Source organism: Hibiscus syriacus, unplaced genomic scaffold, assembly GCF_006381635.1.
Source record: "Hibiscus syriacus cultivar Baekdansim isolate YM2019G1 unplaced genomic scaffold, ASM638163v2 tig00000340_pilon, whole genome shotgun sequence".
Classification (NCBI taxonomy): Eukaryota; Viridiplantae; Streptophyta; class Magnoliopsida; order Malvales; family Malvaceae; genus Hibiscus; species Hibiscus syriacus.
In genome coordinates this window covers 798,610-821,787 of record NW_024061783.1, presented here as the reverse complement: position 1 = coordinate 821,787, position 23,178 = coordinate 798,610, and the positions used below count along the sequence as shown (strand labels likewise).

Sequence of the window (23,178 nt, the reverse complement as noted above, 5' to 3'; positions counted from 1 at the left end):
GATCAGTATTTTATAGTAAGGCAAATGTAGAGTATTTGTGTATAGATTCGAATACAAATAAGTGTGAATTTTTCAAAATCTATTTTGTTCAACTATATTATAATTACCAATTCTAAAAAGAAGAAAGGGTAAATAATGCATTTAATACATACACTATTAATTTTTATCACTTTTTGTACCTAATTTTTCAGTTTTTTTAAAACCACACTTAAAGTTTAATTTTTGTTTCATTTTAATAACCCATTCAAAATTTAACATTATATTTTGAGAAAAATTAAAAATTTAAGTACAAAGTGAACCAAAACTAATAGTTAAAATACTAAACACATTAAGATTTTAACAGTAAATACTAAAACGAAACAAAAACTAAACATCAAATATGATTTTAAAAAAAATTAAAAATTTAAGTACTGAAACGAACCAAAACTAATAGTTTAACGGGGGTTTTAATGGGACACAATTTATTTTAAAGAAAAAACTGATACTTTAAGTATTAAATGTATAGTTTACCCAAAAAGAACAAAGGACTACATAAATGTATTACAGCCTACAAATTTGTGTTTAAATTAACACAAAATCAAATATAGGGGCATATAGACCACTATTACAGTACACTGCCCAAATGTAATTTTAGGGTTTAAATGGGGGCAGCTCCCACCTTCCCCGTTGCAGTTCCTTCTGTCAATACAAAAACAATCAATAAGTCCATATACATACACATACACACGTAAATATATCCAAAGGAGACAGGGAGCAATGGTGAGCGATTTATTTGTTTACATACAGAGGCAATCATCGGAAAATATCAAGCTGTTGCTGCTGCGAGATCGAAATTCTAGGACCGGATTCACATCATGCAGGTGACAAGCTATTATAAATACGCCTCAAGCTGGGGCAAACAGCGCGAAATGTTCCCATACTCGTCGAGTAAATCTATCACCCACAGCATTAGAAATGTTAACGAACTGTATAAGGGACGATATACCGAGCTTTAAATGTTTAAATGAAACTGCAGAGGTAACTTAAAGCAACCGGTGGACAGATAGAAGGTAAGGACTTTCAGTGATGCGAACAAAGAAGGAAAGCAAGAATACTGCCCTCACCTTCGGACAAAAACGAACATCCAAAGTCTCCAGCATGCCACATTGTGATATAGCAAATTCAACAGCTTCTTCCTCAATGTTGCAAGACTTGAAATGGCCAATATGCAAAAGGAAACGGAAAATAACATGTAAGAAACTCATGTATGTATGTACATTAACTACAAGGATGGATATAAAAGCATTACACGTATGATTGTGTGTTACAACTGATAAATGAAATCAAAATGGCTTGGCATGAAGGAAACAGGAATCTGAAAAGAGGATTTGGAGCTAGGACACGTACTCCATGGAAAAGGCAACGCATTCAGAGTCAGCAAAATTGGTAACTTTTACATCAAACTAAAAAAGGCAACTTTCACACCATATTACACCAGGCAAAACCAAAAGAACTACTTATGCCTAGTAAAAACCAAGCATCTTTAGGAATACACTCCTCAAATAAAAATCACCAGAACATAGGAGTAAAAAGCTGATATAAAACATTTCTGGTGAAGAAAGTTACTGCTGCTAATATATGGGAGGGAATCAGAACAAAGAGTGCAAAAGTTGTTCGGCAAAGAGTTATTTGGTTCCCTTTTCATATTCCCAAACATGCTTTTATTTGTTGGTTGACCATACTAGACAGGCTGCCAACAAGTGAGGCTCATTCAGATGGGATTGCATATTGAAGGGCACTGCCTGATGTGCCAGGTAATTTGGAAGATAGGAGCCATTTGTTTGCCAGTTGTAATTTTGCAAGAAAAAACATTAAAAACATGTGGTTCCGAATACTGGGAAATGAGGTTTCTTACCTGAAGAAAGAGACTAGTCAGTCTAGGACAACTGAGCTTCAAAACTTCCAAAGAGCAACAATTGCTGCATTCAGATACGAGCAGAAAATCTCAGGACTAAATAAACAAATAGAAACCATAATTAAAGCGGAATATTTACGTACCTTAGATTAAGAAAGGTCAAACTGAAACAAACAAGATCAACTTCCTTTAAATTGGCTGACAAAGAAAGATTTAGGGATGACATATGGAAACAACGAGCTTCTGGAGGGATGAGCACTTTCCTAATATTGGGACAGCCTACACAGTTCAGGTTCTGCAGTAAGCGGTTCCCTTGCTTGACTGGTTCATTGATGTTCTCAAAAGAGAACGTGCTAGATCCATCATGTACACCACGGAACTCAAATTGGCTAGCAGTAGAACCCCAATTCAGGTCATGCATATGTGTACATCCATTCAAGCTCAAATGGGTAAGGTGTGTGCAAGAAGCAAGAAGCTCCTCTATGGCAGTTTGGCACAGGGTACCATATGACAAATCCAAATACTGAAGTTCTCGTAAAGCACCTTCCTTGTAAAGAGGCTCCAATGATGAGTCAGATAGATATTTGCAAGCTTGTAATTTTAGCACCTAAAAGAAAGAAAAGGAAAAGTAAGAAATATAATATGGCATGAAATATGGAAAACATGGAGCATCCAAAATAATGAAAGAATTTTCTTAGAATTGCTTTAATTGCATGAAAGAAACAACGAAATGGATGTCATGAGTGAAAATTATCCACAAAAGTGACAAATGGTATTAGCATTTTAGATGAAAACCCAGAATAATTAACAGTACAAACTGACGCAACATTCATGCATTCATCAGGTACTGGTAGTATGATCAACTGAACAAGAAACAACTCAATTATGCCACTATGGCCCATCAATTCATAATTATATATCAAGGATTTAGAAGTTACCTTCAGCTGCAAACAAGACTCAAAAACAGGCTGCAAATTTGTCAAAAAGGTATATGACAAATCAAGTGTCGTTAAATTTAGAAGCCAGCGCAAAGAGTAAAGACCCTCAAAACCAATAGATGGGCATGACATCAATATTAATGACTCAATCAGAGGGCAGGAAGCTGCGGTTGCAGATAAGCAATCATCCTTAAGTTGGCTGCATGTAAAATCAAATAAAAGCATCAGCCATGGAACAGAGTAAAGATCACAAAAAAGGTAGCAAAACAAACCTGCAAAAAGAAGCATCCAGAGATGTCAATAGAGGACAGTTTATGGATGCTTCAGATAAGACACCACATCCTTTCAGCTCAAGTGACACCATATGAGGAGCATCGATTCCGAGGGTGTTCAGTTTGGGGCATATTCCGAGATTAAGTGACAGAAGAGCCACCTAAAAACAGAGAAATTCTCGGGCATTATATTTTATATACGGTAAGAGATTGCACGCATCAAATAGCTGATAACACAAAAGTAATTTCAGATAAAAGTAAACTTACAGGACAAAATGAAGCTCTTTCCAGATGGTCACAGCCATCTAAACAAATTTTCTCTAGACATGGACATGCAAGATCCAGAGTAGTAATCGCACGACAACCAACCAGTGATAGATTGACTAAAGATGTACTGGAGAACTGCAATGCTGTCAAGATCTGGTAAAGATGAAAAACAAACAAAGATTTTTCTCAGAAGCCAAAATAATGACTCGTAACAATGCAGACCAGAAATAATTAAAGAATATTGGTAAACATGTTAGATACAGACCAGAACTCAAATAAATCTACAGCGCCATTGAAAGTGACCAAAGAGTTGAGATCAAACCAATCTTATAGATCTATATCGTCTCAAGCCTATTATTACCCAGTCTTTGAAACGTATATCTATTATCTTATGTCTCATTTATCACCCAATCTTTCCAAGTTCCCCTAGTATAGTAAGGCCCTTATCCGTAGACATGCATGAAATCAGAGAAAAAAAACAACTATAACCTATTCACAAACCTCACAATTGTCCAGAACCAATGATTTTAGCATAGGACATCCACCACCATCACTAAAGATGTTGCAAATAGAATTTGTCAAACATGCACAATCTGTGAGATCTACTTCTTGCAAATCTTGACACTGCAGTGCCAACATTGTCAAATTTTCCTGCTTCTGCAACGCTAATTTCTGGATTTTCATGAAACCATCTCAATAAGTCAAACTCTTATCAACAACTAGAGTTGTAAATGAGATGAGACAGATCGCAAGCTATTTAGTTCGACTCAGTCAAAGCTCGGTCAATACAAGAGCTCAAACTTGACTTCAGTTTTTAACAAGTTGAAATAAGCTACTTGATACCTTACTCAAAAAACACACGAAAAAAGCAAATAATAATATGTTAAATTTTTAATTTTTTAAATTAAATTATTAATAATATTAACATTTATATGTTTTTTTATAAAAAAATATAATGTAAGATTTTCATGTACTTGAGGTTCGAGTTCGAGCTTCAATCAAGCTAATTATAAGAATGCTTCGAGTTCAAGTTTTTTCGAGCTCAAGTCGAGCTTCAATTTTTGATTTCGAGTTCAAATCGAGTTTGACAATTTTAAGCTCACAAGCTTTTGAGTCGAGTCGAGATCAACCTTGAACTTTTTGAGTCGAGTCAAACTCAACAATACTCGAGTTTGACTCAGCTCGTTTACAACCCTATAAAAAACCAGGACAACAAATATGATAAAATGATGCATTAAAAAAAATACTTGAAGTGCATTTGAACTGATGTTAATGCGATGGAGTGCGACACAATTGGACACCGTTACTGTTGATAGCATGGAACATTGTACATTCAGGTCAGCAAATCTGCATGGTAGAAATGATCAATTATTATAAAATTAAGACAGGGGGCATGAAAAAGATAAACAAACGTCCAGCCAAAAACAATGGGGTAATCTTTTGGATATTGGTAATAAAATGAAAGGGGAGTTGATGGAACAAAAGTATACTTTCGACAATGAACAAGTCGAATTTTCTGCAAACGAGGAAGATCCAGTGACACTGATGTCAACATGTGGCAATTATCAAGCTCCAACTCCTGCAACAGATAAAAGAATCAGTACAGACAGCTAGAAAATTTTAATAGGGATAGAAAAAGCATCTAGGTAGCAGCAATTTATAAGAGAAAAAATGATTCAAACCTCCAACATATAACTGTATGCTATTGCACCCATTGAAGCCGAAGTGATACCCTCACAGTTGTCAAGCTTAAGAACTGTTAACATTGGTAGTCTTACAGACTTCACAGAAAGAAAATGCATCAAAATATGGCTTAACCAGAAAGCATTACTAAATCACTAATTAGAACTAAATTAACCATTGGCAAAAACTGACCTCAAGAGATATGTTTGGACAATATGACGAATTCAGAACATGGAGAACAGAACAAGAGCGACCTATTTCTTGCAATGTTTCATCACTAACACACGAACAATTTGACATGTCTAAAGACTCTAATTGAGGGCAAGAAGTCACTGCAGAACGAATTGCTGGATCTGTAAGTTTGTGGCATGCACTTATATCAAGCAGCTGCAAAAGGGGACAATTAAGGGCTGCCTGTGCCATAGTACTACGTTTCAAAGACAAACTCTTTAATAGTGGGCACCTGCAAAAGATCAGATGTTAGCATAGAGGAAGACAAGATTGACATCAAAACATGGTTTACAATCATATCTAGATTTTGCTTCACCTGATGGATATACGCATCACACGGCATTTAGTTAATTTCAGATCACATAACCTATCATGGTTAATAGGTATCTCTTGAACACCGTCACCGAGAATAGCATCATTCACATCCAAAATCCTCAACGTACTACACTCGGTCAATGCATGGAAAAAAGCATCCCCTAGTAGCCCTTTTCCCAACGTTAAAGCCTCAAGATTTCTAAATAATCAGAAGTTTTTATACAAATTAACAAGAGGCTGCGCAAAATGCATTTTTTAGAATATAAAATATCTCAACAAAATATAACCGTAATGAATAGACAGCTTTCATAACAAGAAGTTGCATGCTAGGAGTGCCACTCAGGTTCACTTCAGTGGCATTTGGATATCTTTGACAAATGTCATCAACTGCAAGATCAAAATGCAATGTTATTGCAGTTTGGCATCAAATTTCATTACATCAATGTACCATTTTCTCATGCAAAATAATATTCTAATCGAATACCCATATAGTTCTCTTATCTAAAAAATAGTGTCAATTCCAAGCAACTCCTAAACTTTGTTTGGAGCACACTGTTTAAACCAAATGAGAACTAAGTAAAGATATTTAGCAAATCTGAGACTCACATTGTTCAAGACGTATATTCCGGTTTTCAAAGTTCAAACACCTCCAAAAATCCTCATGAGCACTAGCTGATCGCCACTGCCTACAAATCATGGCAGCATTACAAAGATTACGGTGATCCAAGAAGGAGAACACCTAAAAAAAGGGAAAACAAACAAAATGCTCAATAAGATAAAGCAATACAAAAAATAATAAAAACTGCAATAGTGTAATTAATCAATCTGCCTACCATATGCAATAAATCATCAGTTAGATCCATTCGAATCTCAAAATCTTCAGCTCTCAAACCACCTTCATTTTCCTCCTCATTCCCACCTTTTCCATCAAAAGAATGCCTATCACTCTCATTATTCGACATGAAATTGTGATAAAATACCCCATTATTAGACGAAATTGATGAGCATTGATTAATACTATAATCTCTCTCTGCTGATGAGTAAGAGGTGCTCTCACTGCAAAAAAAACTTCTCAAAATAAGTATGAAAACAGAAATAATTTCTTCAAAAAGTTTTCTCTAGAGTAGTCCAGTTAACTCACTGATAAAAGGTGTTGACTTTAGCTCGCTTATGGGGCGAATCGTGGTGTTCATAACCATTTACGACAGCTGAAGAAGAGGCGCTAGTCTCACCAAGGAAAGTACGCGAGCAGCCAACCGACTGGCGCCACATAGGATCGACCCAGTTCCCACCGTATCTCATGGCGATGAAATTTTCTTGAAACGACAGCCCCGCCTCGTCTCCCTGTTGTTGACTGTTAAGGGTTCCGGTTAGGGAGACAGATAGACCGGCGGAGGCTTCTTCGTCGCCGTCATTTGCAATAATTCCCTCAATGTCGTCGACATTTGCCAAAAAACCTTCCTTCATGGTTCCTCCCCGTCGATTATTGTCTCCTTCGTCGTCGATAAACCAAAGGCAGCACCAAATCTTCATACATCCGGAGGTCAAAACCCCAACCCCTCCACTAAACAAAGAAAACCCCTAACTCACAATCCCCGACATTTCATTCCCAGAAAAAACCCCAATAATTTTTTCCCCAAAAAAAGAGATCTCGATGCTCCAATCTTTCAGAAAACCCATAGAAGAATCGATTGATACATACAAACAAATAGACAAAGCTGTGAATTTTAGAGAGGGGAACTAACACGACCAGATCTGATCGGATCTTGAAGAGCTGGTAGTTAAAAGGATCACTTCATTGCTCTTTAAGCAAGCAAAAAAAAAATCAATAGAAGAAGGGACCGGCGTCTACGGGTGAAACAATCCGAGAATTTGTGCTTTTTATTGAAATTTAAAAGCGAAAACTATACTTTTTCTTTCTTTTCCCCTATTTTCTGGTTTTATTCAAGACAGCGGCCAAGGGAAATTTTTCGTGTTTCGTTACGAGGGAAGGAACGACACCGTTTAGGATTTGATTGTAATCTATATTTAATATGTTAAAAACAAATACAGTAGAAACTCTTTGAATTAATACTCAGTGAATTAATAAATTTGTCCGGTCCTGACTTGGACCAATGTAAAAAATTGAAAAACTTGATAAAATAATAAGATAATAATTTTTCGTGAGATCCCTTTATAATTTTCAGTCCCAAGAAAATTATAAATTAATAATTCATAGAAACTGAAAAAAATATATTACACTCTATTGAAATATGATTTAATATTTTTCTGTTTTACTTTAAAGTTTAAGTCTATTTGGAGCTCATTATTAATTTAACTCATCTCTTGCAACGTAATTCTAAGAGGCATAGACTAATTTACCTTTTTGTTTGGCATGTACAGTATAATTACCTAAAAACTCTTTAAATTAATAATTATTAATTTATCGATAAATTAATAACTCTCTAAATTAATAAATTTTTCCGGTCTTGACATTATTAATTTATAGAGTTTTAACTGTATTTCGATTTTCTTTTATTAATATGGAGTTAAAAGTTAATATTCATTTAAAGATAATTTTTAATCATATGATATATAACGTTTATATCTTTGAAAGATTTCAAAAAAAAATAACAATTCATTTATTATTAAAATCGTTTGACTCATTCAAACAAATATTTTACGAATATATATTTTTAACATATTAAATTTAAATTAGAGTATATTAATTATAATATATATATATATATATATATTATTTTTTTAAATAATTTGAGATTATTATAAAATAATATATATTAAAATTTTAATTTATTAACAGCGTACACACACCCTATAGATATAAATGTTTGAACTCATAATATTTAAAAAAAATAATATCTTTTTATTATTAAAACCACATATATTAAATATATCTCACACCGAATTTAGAGTATCATTTGGTGTTAAAATAATGACTAAATCGCTTCTTTTATTAATTTAGAATTTGATATATAATTTGAGGATTTTGTATGTATTTAATTAGAGATGGATATTTAAATTTGATGAATTTTGACTTAATATGATATAAGGTTGTTTTTATTTTTTCTAAAAATTAAAAACAAGTTGATCGAATTTAAATTTAAAGTGAAAAATATATGATCCAACACGAAATAGGAATAAAAATATATATATATTTTATAAAAAATACCCCGCTAGTTTTATTAAAAGTAGAAAATGTACATAATTATAATGAATATTTACAAGTATAATTATAACAGTAAACTAAATTATAATTAGGATATTCTCTTATAATCATTGATACAAAAACTAGTCACATAGATCACATAAGGACCAAAGAAATAAAAGGTTAAAAAAAATCTAACCAAAATACTCGAACAAAATAAAGATACGAATAAATCTGACTGCATCGACAAACGAACTACAAAATGGAACAAAACTATTAAAAGACCACCGACAAATCGCAAAATAAAGTCAAGCAACGTGAGAAAACTATCCACGAACGCAAAACAGTATCCAAATCAATCCGATGGTCCAAAACAGGAAAGATCAGCATGATAACAAATAAGCGTCATCTTGACCAGTCATGACAATATCAAATCCAACCCTGAAAAAATGGTAAACGAAAACAACGACCAAAAATGAAAATTGTCAAAAGATAGAGATAAATGTGCGACAAATACAGAGATAAATATGTCATAAATAAATAATTATTCATAAAAAGCTAAAAAAAAAAAAAAAAAGACAATCGGCTGTAACCAACCAATATCAAAACTGGTGCCAAAATATAAGATCAAATCATGTTAAAATATGTGAAATTCTTATCTCATACCATTACTTCCTTAAACATATATTAAATAATATGATTACAATTATAATAATTTAACATGCACGAATATTATAATATTTTTTATATCTCTCAATACACAAATACATTTATTACAATTAATTTCAAGATATTTCCAAAATATCATATATGAAAAATATTATGGGTTTAAACATTGTCTAAACAATAATTTATTATCTTTTTCTTTGAATTTCCGACAATATTTTTAGAGTAAATTATTTATTTAGTATTTAAATTATCAATTTTGATTTGTTTTAATATTTGAATTTTTAATTTTTAAAACTATACTTAAAGTTTTGTTTTATTTTATTTTAGTATCTCCTTCAAAATTTAACGTTAAATTTTGAATATTTTTTTTTTGAAAACTTAGATACCAAAATGGACCAAAACTTGTACTAAAAATGTTATGTTTTTAAAGATGAGTATTAAAATTAAATAAAAATTAAAAGTTAGATATAATTTAAAAAAAATAAAAAATTATGTATTAGAACAGGCTAAACTAATAATTTAAATACTAAATACATAATTTATCCTAGTCTTTAAATTATCATAAATATAACTATAACAATCGAATCAGAATTTACTTCATATTTCATTGATTTTAACTTATTTTCCACGCCAACTTTCTCATTCTTTATTTATGACCTAAAAAGTATAAAAAAAGATATACGATTTTTCTATTTTTTACTTTTTAAATATGGGTGAATTTCTCAAATAAGTAGAAAAAATTATTTACTCGAATAATGTAGTCGATAGATTATTTCGTGAAATATGATGAATGCTACAGTAAACCCTGAAGATGCACTGGAGTCCAAACGACTTACCCAAATCCCTTGAAGATGCATTAGAATCCAAACGTCTTACCCTTCCCGACCAGCCAGGCCGCCGATGTCGTGAAGTCTCCTCGAAGACGCATGACAATCTATTATTTCACGAAATAATCTGTCGACTGTATTATTCGAACAAATACTTTTTTCACTACATTATTTGATAAGTTCATCCTTTTAAATATAATTGTTTTAAATACTTTCCGATTAAGGACTTTGATAATTAAGCATGATTATAGTAAATGACAATGGCTTTCTGATTAGGAAACACGTGGGTCCCGATAATTCCAGATCAACGATAAACAACAGATATGGAAAGAGATCCGACGGTTGACAATGGTTAACTCTTTGGTTCTTTCTAAATGGCCGACCACCCCATTCCAAATACGTGAAAACGGGTATCGTTACTTGTTACCCAAGGACTCTTTAAAAATTTTACACTAGGTTGGCATTGTATTTTAGGATAAAGTACGTAAATCGTTTTTTTGATTATAACATATTATTTTATTAAGTTATCCGACTATTAAAAGTTATAAAATATTTTTTTTGAATTAATCGTTGGTATCCGATTTATTGACCGACTAATTCATATCGGATACTGCAAAGGTGAGGACGACCCTCCTAACTCAGTTTGCTCCATTAAAAAACGCCATGATTCGAACCCCTTGACATTGCTTAAGAGATCTAGTGTCTCATCCCACTAGAGCAACTGGTTGTTGGTAAAATGATTTTTTTTAATTATAGAGAGTTTCTTTATTGAGTCTCTTTACTATTAAAGGTTGCAAAAACTCGTCATTTTCCATTAAACGGTAGACTAAGTTGTACGTTAAGTTGCTGACTAAAATATAATAAATTTTGACTCATAATCTCAAACGACTATCATATCTCAGTTAACATGTTAATGTCCAAATTTGATGGCCGTTAATTTTTTGACAGAAAAATATGAGTTTGAAATATAATGAATAGTCGAGTGACTATTTTGTAACTTTTAATAGTCGATGGACTCAACAAAACAACTTCATGTAGAGGAGGGACCATTGTGTAACATTTAATAGTAAAATGATTTAATAAAATAGTCTCCTATAGTCAAGGCTCAAAAAGTAATTATTAATTAACTAGCCTTGATGATTAAGATGAGTGTTTTTCCTACAAGTTATAAGTTTTAGCGGTTATAACTGTAGAGTATGTGTGATATTAATAGTTAAAAAATATTATAAATAAATACTATATTGTAATCATCTCACACTAATAAAAAAATATTTCATTTAAGAAATGAGGTTGAATCAAAGATAAATATGAATAGAGTCGAGTTTTAGGCCTACTTGAATTCAATCTGAATATTATAGTACTTACCAATCATCTAGTTCGATTCAAAATTCAACTGGATTTTTGAAATAAAATTCACACTCGTATTTGATCCGACCAGTCTTTATATATAAAAGATAATTATATTATTATTTTAGATAAAAAAAATTCATCATAAATCCAACTCAAACCTGAAAATTTTAAATAAAATAATTTTATAAAATTAAATTAAATCAGAACTCTTCAAATCCGAGTCTCGTACCTATCCCTAAGCTTGTTGAACATTTATTTGAGGACAACGGCGAATGGACTTTCATTTGGTAACCCATTTTTACTTTCTATACAAGGGGCCTATAACAATGGGCTTAAACCATTTTTATTGGATAAGTTGCTAGTGGACGGCTACACATGGACTATATGTAATTTTCACCTAGGCACAAGCATGAAGCATCCAAGGAAAAATGCTAAGGCACCACTCAAGTTTTCCGGTGCCGGCGCAGCCAAGCGGGGACCGGGGAGACGGGGATGACTTTAATGTTATCTTGGGTGATAGTCCCGTCTTCTCTAATCGGAGTTGAAGACTCGTGCAACATGTACTGTAGCCCTCTACGAGAATTTAAAATTTCTAAAAGATGCTATTGTCCCTATATCCTTCAATGGTAAAAAAATTTGAGAGAATAAACAGTCAAAGTTACTACGTATCTCGTCTCTGATTATAACCCAACATTCTATCTAGGCCCTACGCTTATTTTTTAATTTATTTTCCTAATCAATCTGACACATACCATTTTCTATAATGACATGTGTGATTAGCAAAATTTAATAACGAGTGATTAAAATGAAAATGGAGCTTAAATTCGTATATGTTTTGTTCTTCGCACCCAAAATAAAGATTCTTAAAAGTGAGAGGACTAATTGTGTAGTTCATCTAAAAATGTTTTTCCTTTTTAAAAGATAGATTGAAGCTACCCAAGAAGAAGTTGCTCAATTTGTTCCTGTAGTTTGTTCCAACCCCGAAAATCAAATCATCACAGGTATGTCACTTGAGTGAATTACAAACATCTGTACTCCCTGACACTCACCCACCTAATCAGACTACATCACCACCTCTTGAAACTGTACCTTCTCCCGAACCACAACCTACAACCGATACAACCCCCATCGAAACCAATCTCGCACCTGATCCGTCTACATCCACATCTGATTCTATCCCAGCCTCAAACACCCCCCAATGAAACAAGATCAAAAACAGGAGTTACAAAACCCAACCCAAAATACCTTTACCGTGTCATGGATACCTAAACTAGCCCTCAAATTGAACCTAGGTGTGCAACCGAAGCTATGATGATGGTCGAGTGGAGAGAAGCTATGACCAAGGAATTCAACGCCTTAATTTCCAATGAAACATGCACCCTTGTTCCTCCATACCCCAAACACAATATTGTAGGCAACGAATGGGTGTTTCGAATCAAAAGAAATCCCGATGGTTCAATAGAGAGATTCAAAGCAAGATTAGTTGCTGAGGGGTTTCACCAACGTCCGGGATTGACTTCAAGGATACGTACAGTCCAGTCATTAAACCGTCTACTACACGAACAGTTCTAGCAATTGCGGTCTCTAATAATTGAGAGTTTACTCACCTTGATGTCAACAATGCCTTCCTCCAAGGGCATCTTGAAGAGGAAGTCTACATGGCTCAACCAAGAGGGTTCATTGACAAAGACAAAAGAGATTACGTGTGCACATTGAAAAAAGACGATCTATGGGCTAAAACAAGCTCTTAGGACTTGATATAAAGAACTCAACAAGTTTGTCATTGACTATGGCTTCTAAAACGCTTCTGCCGACGCATCACTTCTTGTGTACACTCAAAGAGATAATATAATTTACTTCTTAGTTTATGTTGATGATCTAATAATTACAAGGAATAACAAGGATGCAACTCAACAATTTATTGAAGAATTATCGAAAAAGTTTTCCCTAAAAGATCTTGGAAGCTTAAGTTACTTCTTGAGAATAGAAGTAGTACATATAGATGATAGAAGCTCTACAAAGCAAAGAACCATCGCAAGGAGCTCAACCAAAGCAGAGTATCGGTCTCTAGCTAATGCCGCAGCAGAAGTCAAACGGCTCATTAACTTGTTGCAAGAATTACATATTCCGATCGAGAAACCGGCAAACTTACATCTTGTGCAATTATCTCCCCATATCATTATAAAGATCATCGCAAAACCAAATTCATCAACCAACAAGGCATGCATGGAAGCAAAATTATACACAAGTGTTTGAAATAATTATGTGGGAACAAATCTAGAGGTTTTACCAAGAATCTTGCAACCTTAACATCAAATATGAAGAGATCAAAAAAATACTCTTTTTATTCATTTATTTATTGGAATTTTCATACTTGTATAAGTTGCCATCTAGGGCTAGGGCTGTAAATGAGACGAGACAGATCGCGAGCTACTCGAGATCGACTCGATCAAGACTCGATAAATACTCGAATCGAATGGACTCGAGCTCGAGCTCGACTCGAGTTCTTAACGAGCCGAAACGAACTACTTGATATTCAACTCGAAAAGCTCGTGAGCAGCTCGAAAACATAATATATTAAGATTTTATTTTTTTTAAATAAATTATTAATAATATTAACATTTATGTATTGATTTTTTTAAATACAGTAAAATTTTCATGTATTTAAGGTCCAAGTTCGAGTTTGAGACTTCAATCGAGTTGAGTTTAAGAATTTTTTTCTTCATTTCGAGCCTTTTCGAGCTGCTCACGAGCTTCAGTTCAGGATTTCGAATTCGAGTGGAGCTTGAAAATTTTAAACTCGCGAGTTTTCGAGTCGAGTCGAGCTCAGCACTATTCGAGCTCGACTGGGCTCGTTTACACCCCTACCTAGGGTTGTAAACGAGTCGAGTTTTATTGAGCTCAACTCGACTCGAAAACTTTAAAATGGAGCTCGAATCGGCTTGAAAACTCGCGAGCCTAAAATTTTCAAGTTCGTCTCAGATTTGAAATCATGAATTGAAGCTTGAAAAAATTTGCCAAAGCTCGAAATAAAAAAAATCTTGAACTTAACTCGATTGAAGCTCAAGCTCAAACCTAAATCTTAAGTACATGAAAACCTTCTACTACATTTAAAAAAATTAAACACATAAATATTAATATTATTAATCATTTATTTTTTTAAAAAATACAAATTTAAAATATTAATTTTTTTGAGTTGCTCGCGAGTTTTTCGAGTCGAGTATCAAATAATTCGTTTCGGCTCGTTAAAAGCTCGAGTTGAACTCGAGCTCGAGTCAAGTATTTATCGAACATCAATTGAATTAATATCAAATAACTCACGATCTGTCTCGTTTCGTTTACGGTCCACCATTGCCCTACGTTACAAGAAAAGAATATCCATGAACATATCTTATCACAAAAGAAAAGAATCAGATGCATGTGGATGAAATCAATGGGTAAATATCGGTAGTCATAATTGATATTAAAGCTAGCCACCAAGTAAAAGAGGGAATCACTAAATTTTGGCATTGATTGGGTTGAAATAGTCTTTCTCTCAACGAAAATTTGATCTGAATTAATTAAATGATAAATTAAATATCGATATTTATATAAAAATAATAAATAACTTAAATTATACGATAATTTTTTTTAAATGATAATATTTTTTAATATTTCACGATCCATCCCTGAATAGGATACGATGGAGAGAGGACATAGTATTAGAGTGGGATTTCCACAATTTTGTTTTGAAACAAAGTGGAGTCACCACAACACCAACACATTTTATCAATTAAAATTGACTTGTATATCAAACAAGTCCTTAGGGGTGTTCATTCGGTTAATTCGGTGGCCGAACCGACCGAACTATCATTTTTGAGTTAATCAAACTTTTTTTTTTCTTTAACCGTTAACCGAATCGAACTTTTTTTCAAAAATATTAACCGAACCGAATAAATTTCGGTTAATTCGATTAATTTTCGAATTAACCGAAATTTTTTAAAAATTTAGAATTTAATATTTTTAATTAAAAAAAACAATTTACAATTAATTTAAATAATATCTAATTAATTTGATTCAAACATTTTGCATTTAGTTTTGATATTATTTTAATTAATTAATATTGATTTGGGTTTTAAATGGATTTTAAATAGATTGGGCCTCTTAATATAATTATATTTATCGGTTAATTCGGTTAATTAACCGATTTCGAACCGAATTAACCGTTAACCGAATTTCAAAAAAAATCCTTAACCGTTCCCCGATCGAATTAATTCGGTAACTGATCGAATTAACCGAACTAATTTAATTCGGTCGGTTAATTCAGTTAAAACCGAATTTTAAACACCCCTACAAGTCCCTCTGATTGCACTAAAAATTTGAGTTAGCCCCTAATTTAACTAATGAATTAAATGAACCCTTATTTAAAAAATCACTAGTCCTTGTATTAAAAAACTAATAAAAATGATTATAAGTTTTCAAACAATTTCATTTAATAATGATTTTTCACATGAAGATTCATTTTATCAAAATTTAGAAGCTCTTTAAAATTTAACACAAAATTTAGGGACTTTATATTGCAATTCACTCCAAAAAAGAATACCATTTGGTTGGGGTCGACATGCACAAAGTCGGATTTAAATCCGATTCAGATCGGATAAAAACCGATCCGATTTTTTCACCTAGCCAAAAAATCGGTTTATAAAAAAACCGGTTTGGATCCTAACCGGTTTGGAGGGCCGGATGGTGTAACCGGCTTCGGTTTGAAAAAAAAATCGGATATAAAAAACCGATTTTAATATTATTAAAATTACATCGTCATCAATTGCAACAAAGTTTACGATAATTGAAATACTTAAATACTTCCAAGTTCGATAAATTCAAATACTTAAAAACTTCCAAGTTCGATAATTAAAACAAAGTTTACGATAATTGAAATAAAATTTAAAAATAAACTACATCACCCTCTTTTCTTCATCATCTTCGCCTTCTTCGTTTAGAGAGGATATTCCAAATTCGAATTCTTCAATGTGTAAGTTTGTTTCTAAATCGGCATCAATTGCATCTTCCGAGCCGCTCCATCCAAATAATCCTTCAAACAAATGCATACTTCCACCGACTCGGACTTAGTCTTGATATCCGTTGCGATATAACCCTTCCACTAACAAACCCCCCAATGACTATATTAACAGCTAGTTTTTTAAACATATACCGATTTTTTTCGGATAAAAAACCGGTTGTTAATCCAGTAAAAAAATTAGTCATCCAATTTTTTCCCAAACCGGTTATATTATCCGGTTTTAAAATATCCGATCCGATTTAAAAAAACTGATTTTTTTTCAAATCCGATTTAGGATATTTTTTACGCAAAATCATATATTCGGATTTTTTGTGCACCTATAGTTAGGGGTGCTAATAGGGGTGACAATAGAGGGGTTAGGGTCTAGCTTTTGGTCAACTCGTCTTGATTCTAAAATATGTATCCTCCATTCGAATTTGATCCGACCTAAAAAATTATATATCCTCTTTTCGATTATATATAATCTCAAATTATATCTTCAACCCAATTTTGACCAATTCAAAATTTTATGGTATAAAAAATAGTAGAATTTTTATCATTGAGTCTAATCGGATCAAAGTTTTTTCACATCCTACTCAAAACTGGTTCGACCCAATCTCATCCCTTAAAAGATTTGTCCCGATCTGACTCAAATTCAGGTCAGAATTAAATACGGCTAGTGATGGAGAAAAGGACAAAGGTTGGTTAAAAAGTGCATAGTCCATAAATAAATATATTACTTTACAGTCTCCTAGTAGACCCCATTGCCACATGTACTTCCATCCACGTTTCGACCACAAGGCTCACCACATGTACAGTGTGGGATCCACATTAACCCACGCGGACATGTATTCCCCGTTTTTCTTCCTTTTAGCCACCAACTTACAGATAACATCATATGCGCATGCTTCTTCCATAATTCTACAATGACAGTCCATCTCTAGGAAATTTCACCCATAGCCAACTTTAAGATGCCAACACATGGCTTTCGAAGCCCAAAAATTGAGAGAAAAATGGGGTAAAAACTAAAAACTATTTAATTATCGCTAGAGACGATGGTAGTATTTAATGTTAAGTCTTTAGCACTCCCTATGGTTCATCCTTGATGGTGTGGTTTATAAATTTTAGGATAAACAAATAGATTATCAATGAAAAATATAAAAGAAATATTAATTTAAAATTTTTAAAAGTCAATCGTCTCTCAACCTCCGACGGACCATCCCTTATTACTGCCATGCCAGCTTAGAACATCACCGGGAAACAACTGATGGTGGGTGGTCACCATTGATGAAGTTACCATTTCCATGAACACCATGTAGTACCATATGAAAATGATAATTGGCGTGAAGAGCCCTTTTTTTTGTGCACAGAAAATCCGTGGACTGTCTGTGACAGCATCATTGCCCGTGTTAGCCAAAACCAATGATGATTATCTAAAAAGATTATTTTTTTTCCCTTACAAATGTACTATAAATGGAACTAGAACCTTAGTGTTACCACCATCTGCACACCCTTTGCCACCTTTTGCTATCTTGTTCTGTTCTATCATTGCTTTGTTTGAAGAACTTGTTTCTTTGGCTTTTTTTCTTTTATAATGGGTGAAGCAGTTGAGGTCTTTTATCCAAATGGTTTCTGCAATGGAACAACAAAGAACCAGCATGTTGATGATGAGACTCATCACCAGTTTGATTCTTGGTATGAGGAGACCATTGATGAAGATCTCAAATGGTCCTTTGCTTTGAATAGGTTTGACCCTATTACTTTATTGTATTTATGTATGTATGTATATGTACATGTCTTTAACTCTTTATGTATCTGTCTCAACAGTGTGCTGTATAAAGGTGCTAGTGAGTATCAAGATATTGCACTTCTGGACACTAAACGTTTTGGCAAGGTACGTATAAGAAGCGTGTTTTCCTGTCTTCAATTTGTTTGAATAGTTGCTTGTGTTAATATATGTATGTATGTATGTATGTTTGCATGTAGGTGTTGGTGATTGATGGGAAAATGCAAAGTGCTGAAGTTGATGAGTTTATCTACCATGAATGCTTGATTCATCCAGCTCTTTTGTTCCACTCCAAGTGAGTCCATTTTATCTACCATGAATGCCATTTTCAAAGAGAGATTCGAGTCTGTCGTGATCAAGTTCAGGGTTCGAATTGAAACCCTTTTCTGATAATGTTGTTGCAGGCCTAAAACTATGTTTATAATGGGAGGAGGGGAAGGTTCTGCTGCAAGGGAAGCACTCAGGCATAAGTCTATTGATGAAGTTGTAATGTGTGATATTGATGAGGTGACTTGCTTGGTTTCATTCTTCTACATATTGCCTGTAACTTTTATTTGAGCACCATCTGATGATTCTTGAACTAATAACTTGCAGGAAGTGGTCAATTTTTGCCGTCGATACCTAACAGTGAACCGCGATGCATTCTGCAACAAGAAGCTTAACCTTGTTATCAATGACGCCAAGTAAGTACATCGATCGAACTTATTTGATGACCGATTCGTGACGAATTTGAAGCTAATTTACTTGGTGCTTGTGCATGAAATCATGAAGGGCTGAGCTGGAGAAAAGGACTGAGAAATTTGATATCATAGTTGGAGATTTGGCAGATCCTGTTGAGGGAGGTCCTTGCTATCAACTTTATACTAAATCATTCTATGAGAAAATTCTTAAGCCTAAGCTCAATGAAAATGGTATTTTTGTCACGCAGGTTGGTTTTTTACTCTCATGTAGGGTCATATTTGTGCTATTATAGTGAAATATAAAGATGGATTTATATTCTATATAGGCTGGTCCAGCTGGAATTTTCACTCACAAGGAGGTATTTTCCTCTATATATAACACAATCAGGCAGGTTTTCAAGTGTAAGTTCCTAAACCCCAAATTTCTATACAAAAGATTGAATCCTAAGATACGTGTGTTTATTGCAGATGTGTTGGCATACACAGCTCATGTGCCATCTTTTGCTGATACATGGGGATGGGTTATGGTATAGGACTCGATGTTCAAAGTTGTATAGTCAAGTGGGCTAAAAGTACATCTTTTTGTATAGCTTTTGACATTTATTTGCTTTAATATAGGCCTCTGATCAACCATTCTCCATCGGCGCCGAAGAAATCGACAAGCGGATTGCCGAAAGAGTTGATGGCGAATTACTCTACTTGAATGGCTCTTCATTCCTTTCCTCTGCAACCATGAACAAGACGGTTTATCTATCGTAAGCCCCCTGTAGCACTGTTTTCTGCAGTCCGCAAAACTCGAACTCGAGATCTTTGTTCAGCTAACCGAGATTGATGCATTGGTTGTTTCACAGGCTGTTGAATGAAACCCATGTTTACACTGAGGAAAACGCAAGATTTATACCTGGACATGGATTGGGAAACCACTTTTGAGATTGGCACGGCCTTAATGTGGAGAGAAGTTGTAAATAAAAGACAGCATCAAAAAGAACTTTGCTTCAAAGAAATCTGTCATCAATTGTTGGGAAAAATGTTGGTTTTTAATTTCAAGACAATTTATGTGTTTGGATTTGTGTTGTTTTCACAGATTTATTTGCAATGAAACAAAATGCATGGAAGCTTCTTTTTATCTGCAGAATCTAACAGATTCCACAAGTCCAAACATAAATAATACAAGCTTACATATGAAATATTACAACTATGTACATAGTTTTTCATTGCCACTCTTGGTCCAGCTCCAAAAACTATCCGTGAGCAACCCACGATAAGGATCAGGCGGTTGCATATGTCGCGTCCGGTATGTCTTGATTGACTTGGTTGAGATTCACATGTTGGGGGAGGAGATTGTATCTTATGCCCAGCTCCTCGAAAATTCTCTTTAATTCGATGATCAAATCGGTTTTACGCTTGTTCTTCTCCATAAAGTCCTGGAAGTTCATCTTATGGTTGCAGTACAGAGCCATATTTAACTTATTAACGTTCTCGATCTCCTTCACCACCACAAGGTGGCTAGGATACCATACGGTACTATTGGCCTCCAAATGCCTGCAGGTTCGACATATTGGAACGAATGCGTAAACCATTAAGTTCCATGAACATAATCTTGTGTGAACTAAAGAAGGGATGAAGCTATAGTCAACTTACTTCCTTATTTCTTCTTTCAGCCTACCGATCGTCTTCACTGGTGTCATAAAATCAATAGCGAACTCTATGGTATCACCCATATCAGGGCTTCTATAATGGTTGCTGATAGGCTTTGTGGCCAAAACCGAGTTCGGGTAGTACACCTTTTCGTTATCGAGCTTCAAGAAGATGGTCGTTAAGATGTTCATCTCCTCTACCAACAACTGCGAGTTACCAAGTGATCAAGAGCATTGTTAGTAATCTTCTTGTTTGCAGAAATGCATATAGGAGCATATGCTCTTTCAATAGTTTACCTGAACACCATCAACTACACATTGATCTCCGACATCAAATGGATGCATCACGAATACGAAAATGATGGCTTCAAATATAGTCTTGCAGGTGTTTCCAAACATAAAAGCTACAACTACAAGCTGTGATGAAAGTAGCAAAAGCACTTTCGTGGTTGCGATTCCCGTCAGCAGAAGCCATACAACAAATGTAACGACAATCAGAATCGCTGTCACGAGTTTATTCAATTGTTTTACGGCCGTTTCGGTGTCACTCAAAGCATGTTCCAGTGTTTTCCGATCCTTGTAAACCTTTGTCTGTATGGAATAATACAAAGCAAGCTTGTTAAACAAGTCATATGCATTGTAGTTTTATATAGAGCTCTTACCACCCATTTTGTGAAACTTTTTCTGTCAATTTTTCCAGTGTTCGATCCTTCGAACAACGGAAACACAAGCTCCACCTCCTCTTTAATCATGAACCTTAAAAGATCGTCTTCATCGATGTAACTGATCATAAAGAACGTATAGTTAGTGTAAGGCAAAACAAAGGGAAAACAGAATCGAAAGAAGCACCATGAACAGCTAATTTTCGAACCTGCGATTCTGATTACTATTGTGTTGAGCAACGTTGTAGAACATCTGATGAGCAAAAAACTGTGCCTCCTCCTCATTAGTGATTTCTTTCTCCGTCTGTTCAACGCCTTCCTCGTAAGTATTTTCGTCCGAGGAGTAGGAGATTGTGGAAAGACCTGAATTGGTGATAGCATCAACCAACACCTTCATGTGCCAAGAAGAAACTTTTTCTTTATTCAATTTATGGACCTTTCCCATGTCAATCAACTTCTTGGCTTTAGCTCTTTTACCCTTTTTGGCACTGCTAACAGCCAAATGAGCCGTTGTTTTCTCATCGGTCTCCAGTAGTGGTCGTCCCGAAAGGGTCCGAAGTATGTAGTGATGGAAGACAGATTCTAGTATTCTGTCAAAGAATTTGTTCATATGCAAGTTGGAGGCCAATATCTTTAACAACAATGTCTTCAAGAGCCACAAGAAAGCTCCGATGAGAACGCTTACAAGTGTATACATCACGTAATCGAGAATCTTTGATGCGTTCTTCGACTTCTCGACATTAAGAAATAGAAGAACCCAAGTAACAAGAACTAAGCTCAACCATATGAACACTTGCACACTGGTCTTCAAACCGTGAACAAAATACAGCATTTTCTTCCTTAGCAGGAAGTTGATCTCGATCAAGAAGACGACGAGACGCATAAACCAACGAGTAACCAACATACCACAGAATATAACCGTCATAAGAACACACCATTTCCAAGTTTTCAAGCCCCAAAAATGGTGACTTTTCAGTTTATCTACCGTTAAGCTAGCAATTAAGCATGCCAAGGGTAACAAAAATATGAACCACTCAATCACAGCCTTAGGTTTCACTCCCTTAAGCTTCTCATTATGCAGCTTAACTTTCTTAATTATCTCTTCATATTCTTTACTTTCCCCATTGGCGTCCGTAGAGGCCATCGGCAACATTTTCGACACGCTGGAATCGGTCCCTGTAGTCCTCCCCAACTTGTTATTAGAGGAGGCCCTACTAGAGGAGTGTCTATAAGATGAGTTACCGCCAACTTGTTCTTGATTAGCTACACCATTCTCCTCCATTTTATCAGTGTCAACAAGATATGATTGTTCCCCGAACCTCGATTTCGGTTTCGAAAACGACCTTGTTTGAGTAAAAGGGGTCTCATTACCTGCAATTGGGACCTTTGGTGGCTTGTTTGTAGCTGGACCAAATGCTCTGGCATTTTGCTTGGGGTCCAATGTCTCTGGTTCCTTTGGCCCTTCACCAGGAACATTAATCATCACTTCTCCTCCTTCACCGCTTGTCTTCTCCGCCATGAGCTCTCAATCCAAACCCTATACAAGAAGCAAACCAAAACATCGATGATCAATTTCCATTGAGAACATACGATCAGACTAACAACATTAGGAGCAATAAAAAACGAAACTTTACGTTGAAAATGCAATCTTGCTTTTAAGAGGACAAAAAAGCTTTGAAACACTCGTTAAATGATACCCTTCACAGAAAATGAACAATCATCAAGTTTTGTTATTGAAATTGTGCAGATATTAGTAAGCCTTACCCCTTTAGTACAAAGGTATA

At 34.4% G+C, this 23,178-nt stretch overlaps 3 protein-coding genes across 4 annotated transcripts; 1 reads left to right on the top strand and 2 right to left on the bottom strand.

The window, feature by feature from the left end:
* Positions 1-542: 542 nt before the first annotated feature.
* On the bottom strand, positions 543-7,477 carry LOC120201034 (F-box/LRR-repeat protein 15-like). Of its 2 annotated transcripts, XR_005523623.1 has the most exons (18): positions 6,742-7,477; positions 6,434-6,656; positions 6,207-6,339; positions 5,888-5,987; positions 5,602-5,799; positions 5,247-5,517; positions 5,054-5,152; positions 4,862-4,950; positions 4,619-4,718; positions 3,873-4,043; positions 3,372-3,524; positions 3,105-3,265; positions 2,833-3,031; positions 2,038-2,501; positions 1,895-1,958; positions 1,104-1,190; positions 785-933; positions 544-678 (listed from the first exon to the last, which is right to left on the bottom strand). XR_005523623.1 is itself a non-coding variant. In XM_039201733.1 (17 exons), the coding sequence occupies exons 1-17, from the start codon at positions 7,131-7,133 to the stop codon at positions 853-855; spliced, it is 2,985 nt and encodes a 994-aa protein (XP_039057664.1). In that variant the 5' UTR covers positions 7,134-7,477; the 3' UTR covers positions 543-852. The 2 variants fall into 2 exon arrangements, 1 of the variants encoding a protein (XP_039057664.1); XM_039201733.1 differs by having other exon boundaries at positions 543-933.
* Positions 7,478-18,208: 10,731 nt separating this feature from the next.
* On the top strand, positions 18,209-20,207 carry LOC120201027 (thermospermine synthase ACAULIS5-like). Its single transcript, XM_039201723.1, has 10 exons — positions 18,209-18,375; positions 18,457-18,523; positions 18,616-18,710; positions 18,820-18,922; positions 19,010-19,098; positions 19,187-19,343; positions 19,422-19,497; positions 19,564-19,622; positions 19,714-19,850; positions 19,947-20,207. Exons 1-10 carry the CDS (start codon positions 18,224-18,226, stop codon positions 20,023-20,025), a joined length of 1,014 nt encoding a protein of 337 aa, XP_039057654.1. The 5' UTR covers positions 18,209-18,223; the 3' UTR covers positions 20,026-20,207.
* LOC120201019 (mechanosensitive ion channel protein 10-like) lies at positions 20,058-22,967 on the bottom strand. The gene is made up of 5 exons (XM_039201719.1): positions 21,604-22,967; positions 21,395-21,515; positions 21,030-21,323; positions 20,737-20,939; positions 20,058-20,637 (listed from the first exon to the last, which is right to left on the bottom strand). The coding sequence occupies exons 1-5, from the start codon at positions 22,911-22,913 to the stop codon at positions 20,364-20,366; spliced, it is 2,202 nt and encodes a 733-aa protein (XP_039057650.1). The 5' UTR covers positions 22,914-22,967; the 3' UTR covers positions 20,058-20,363.
* Between the last annotated feature and the right edge of the window lie 211 nt (positions 22,968-23,178).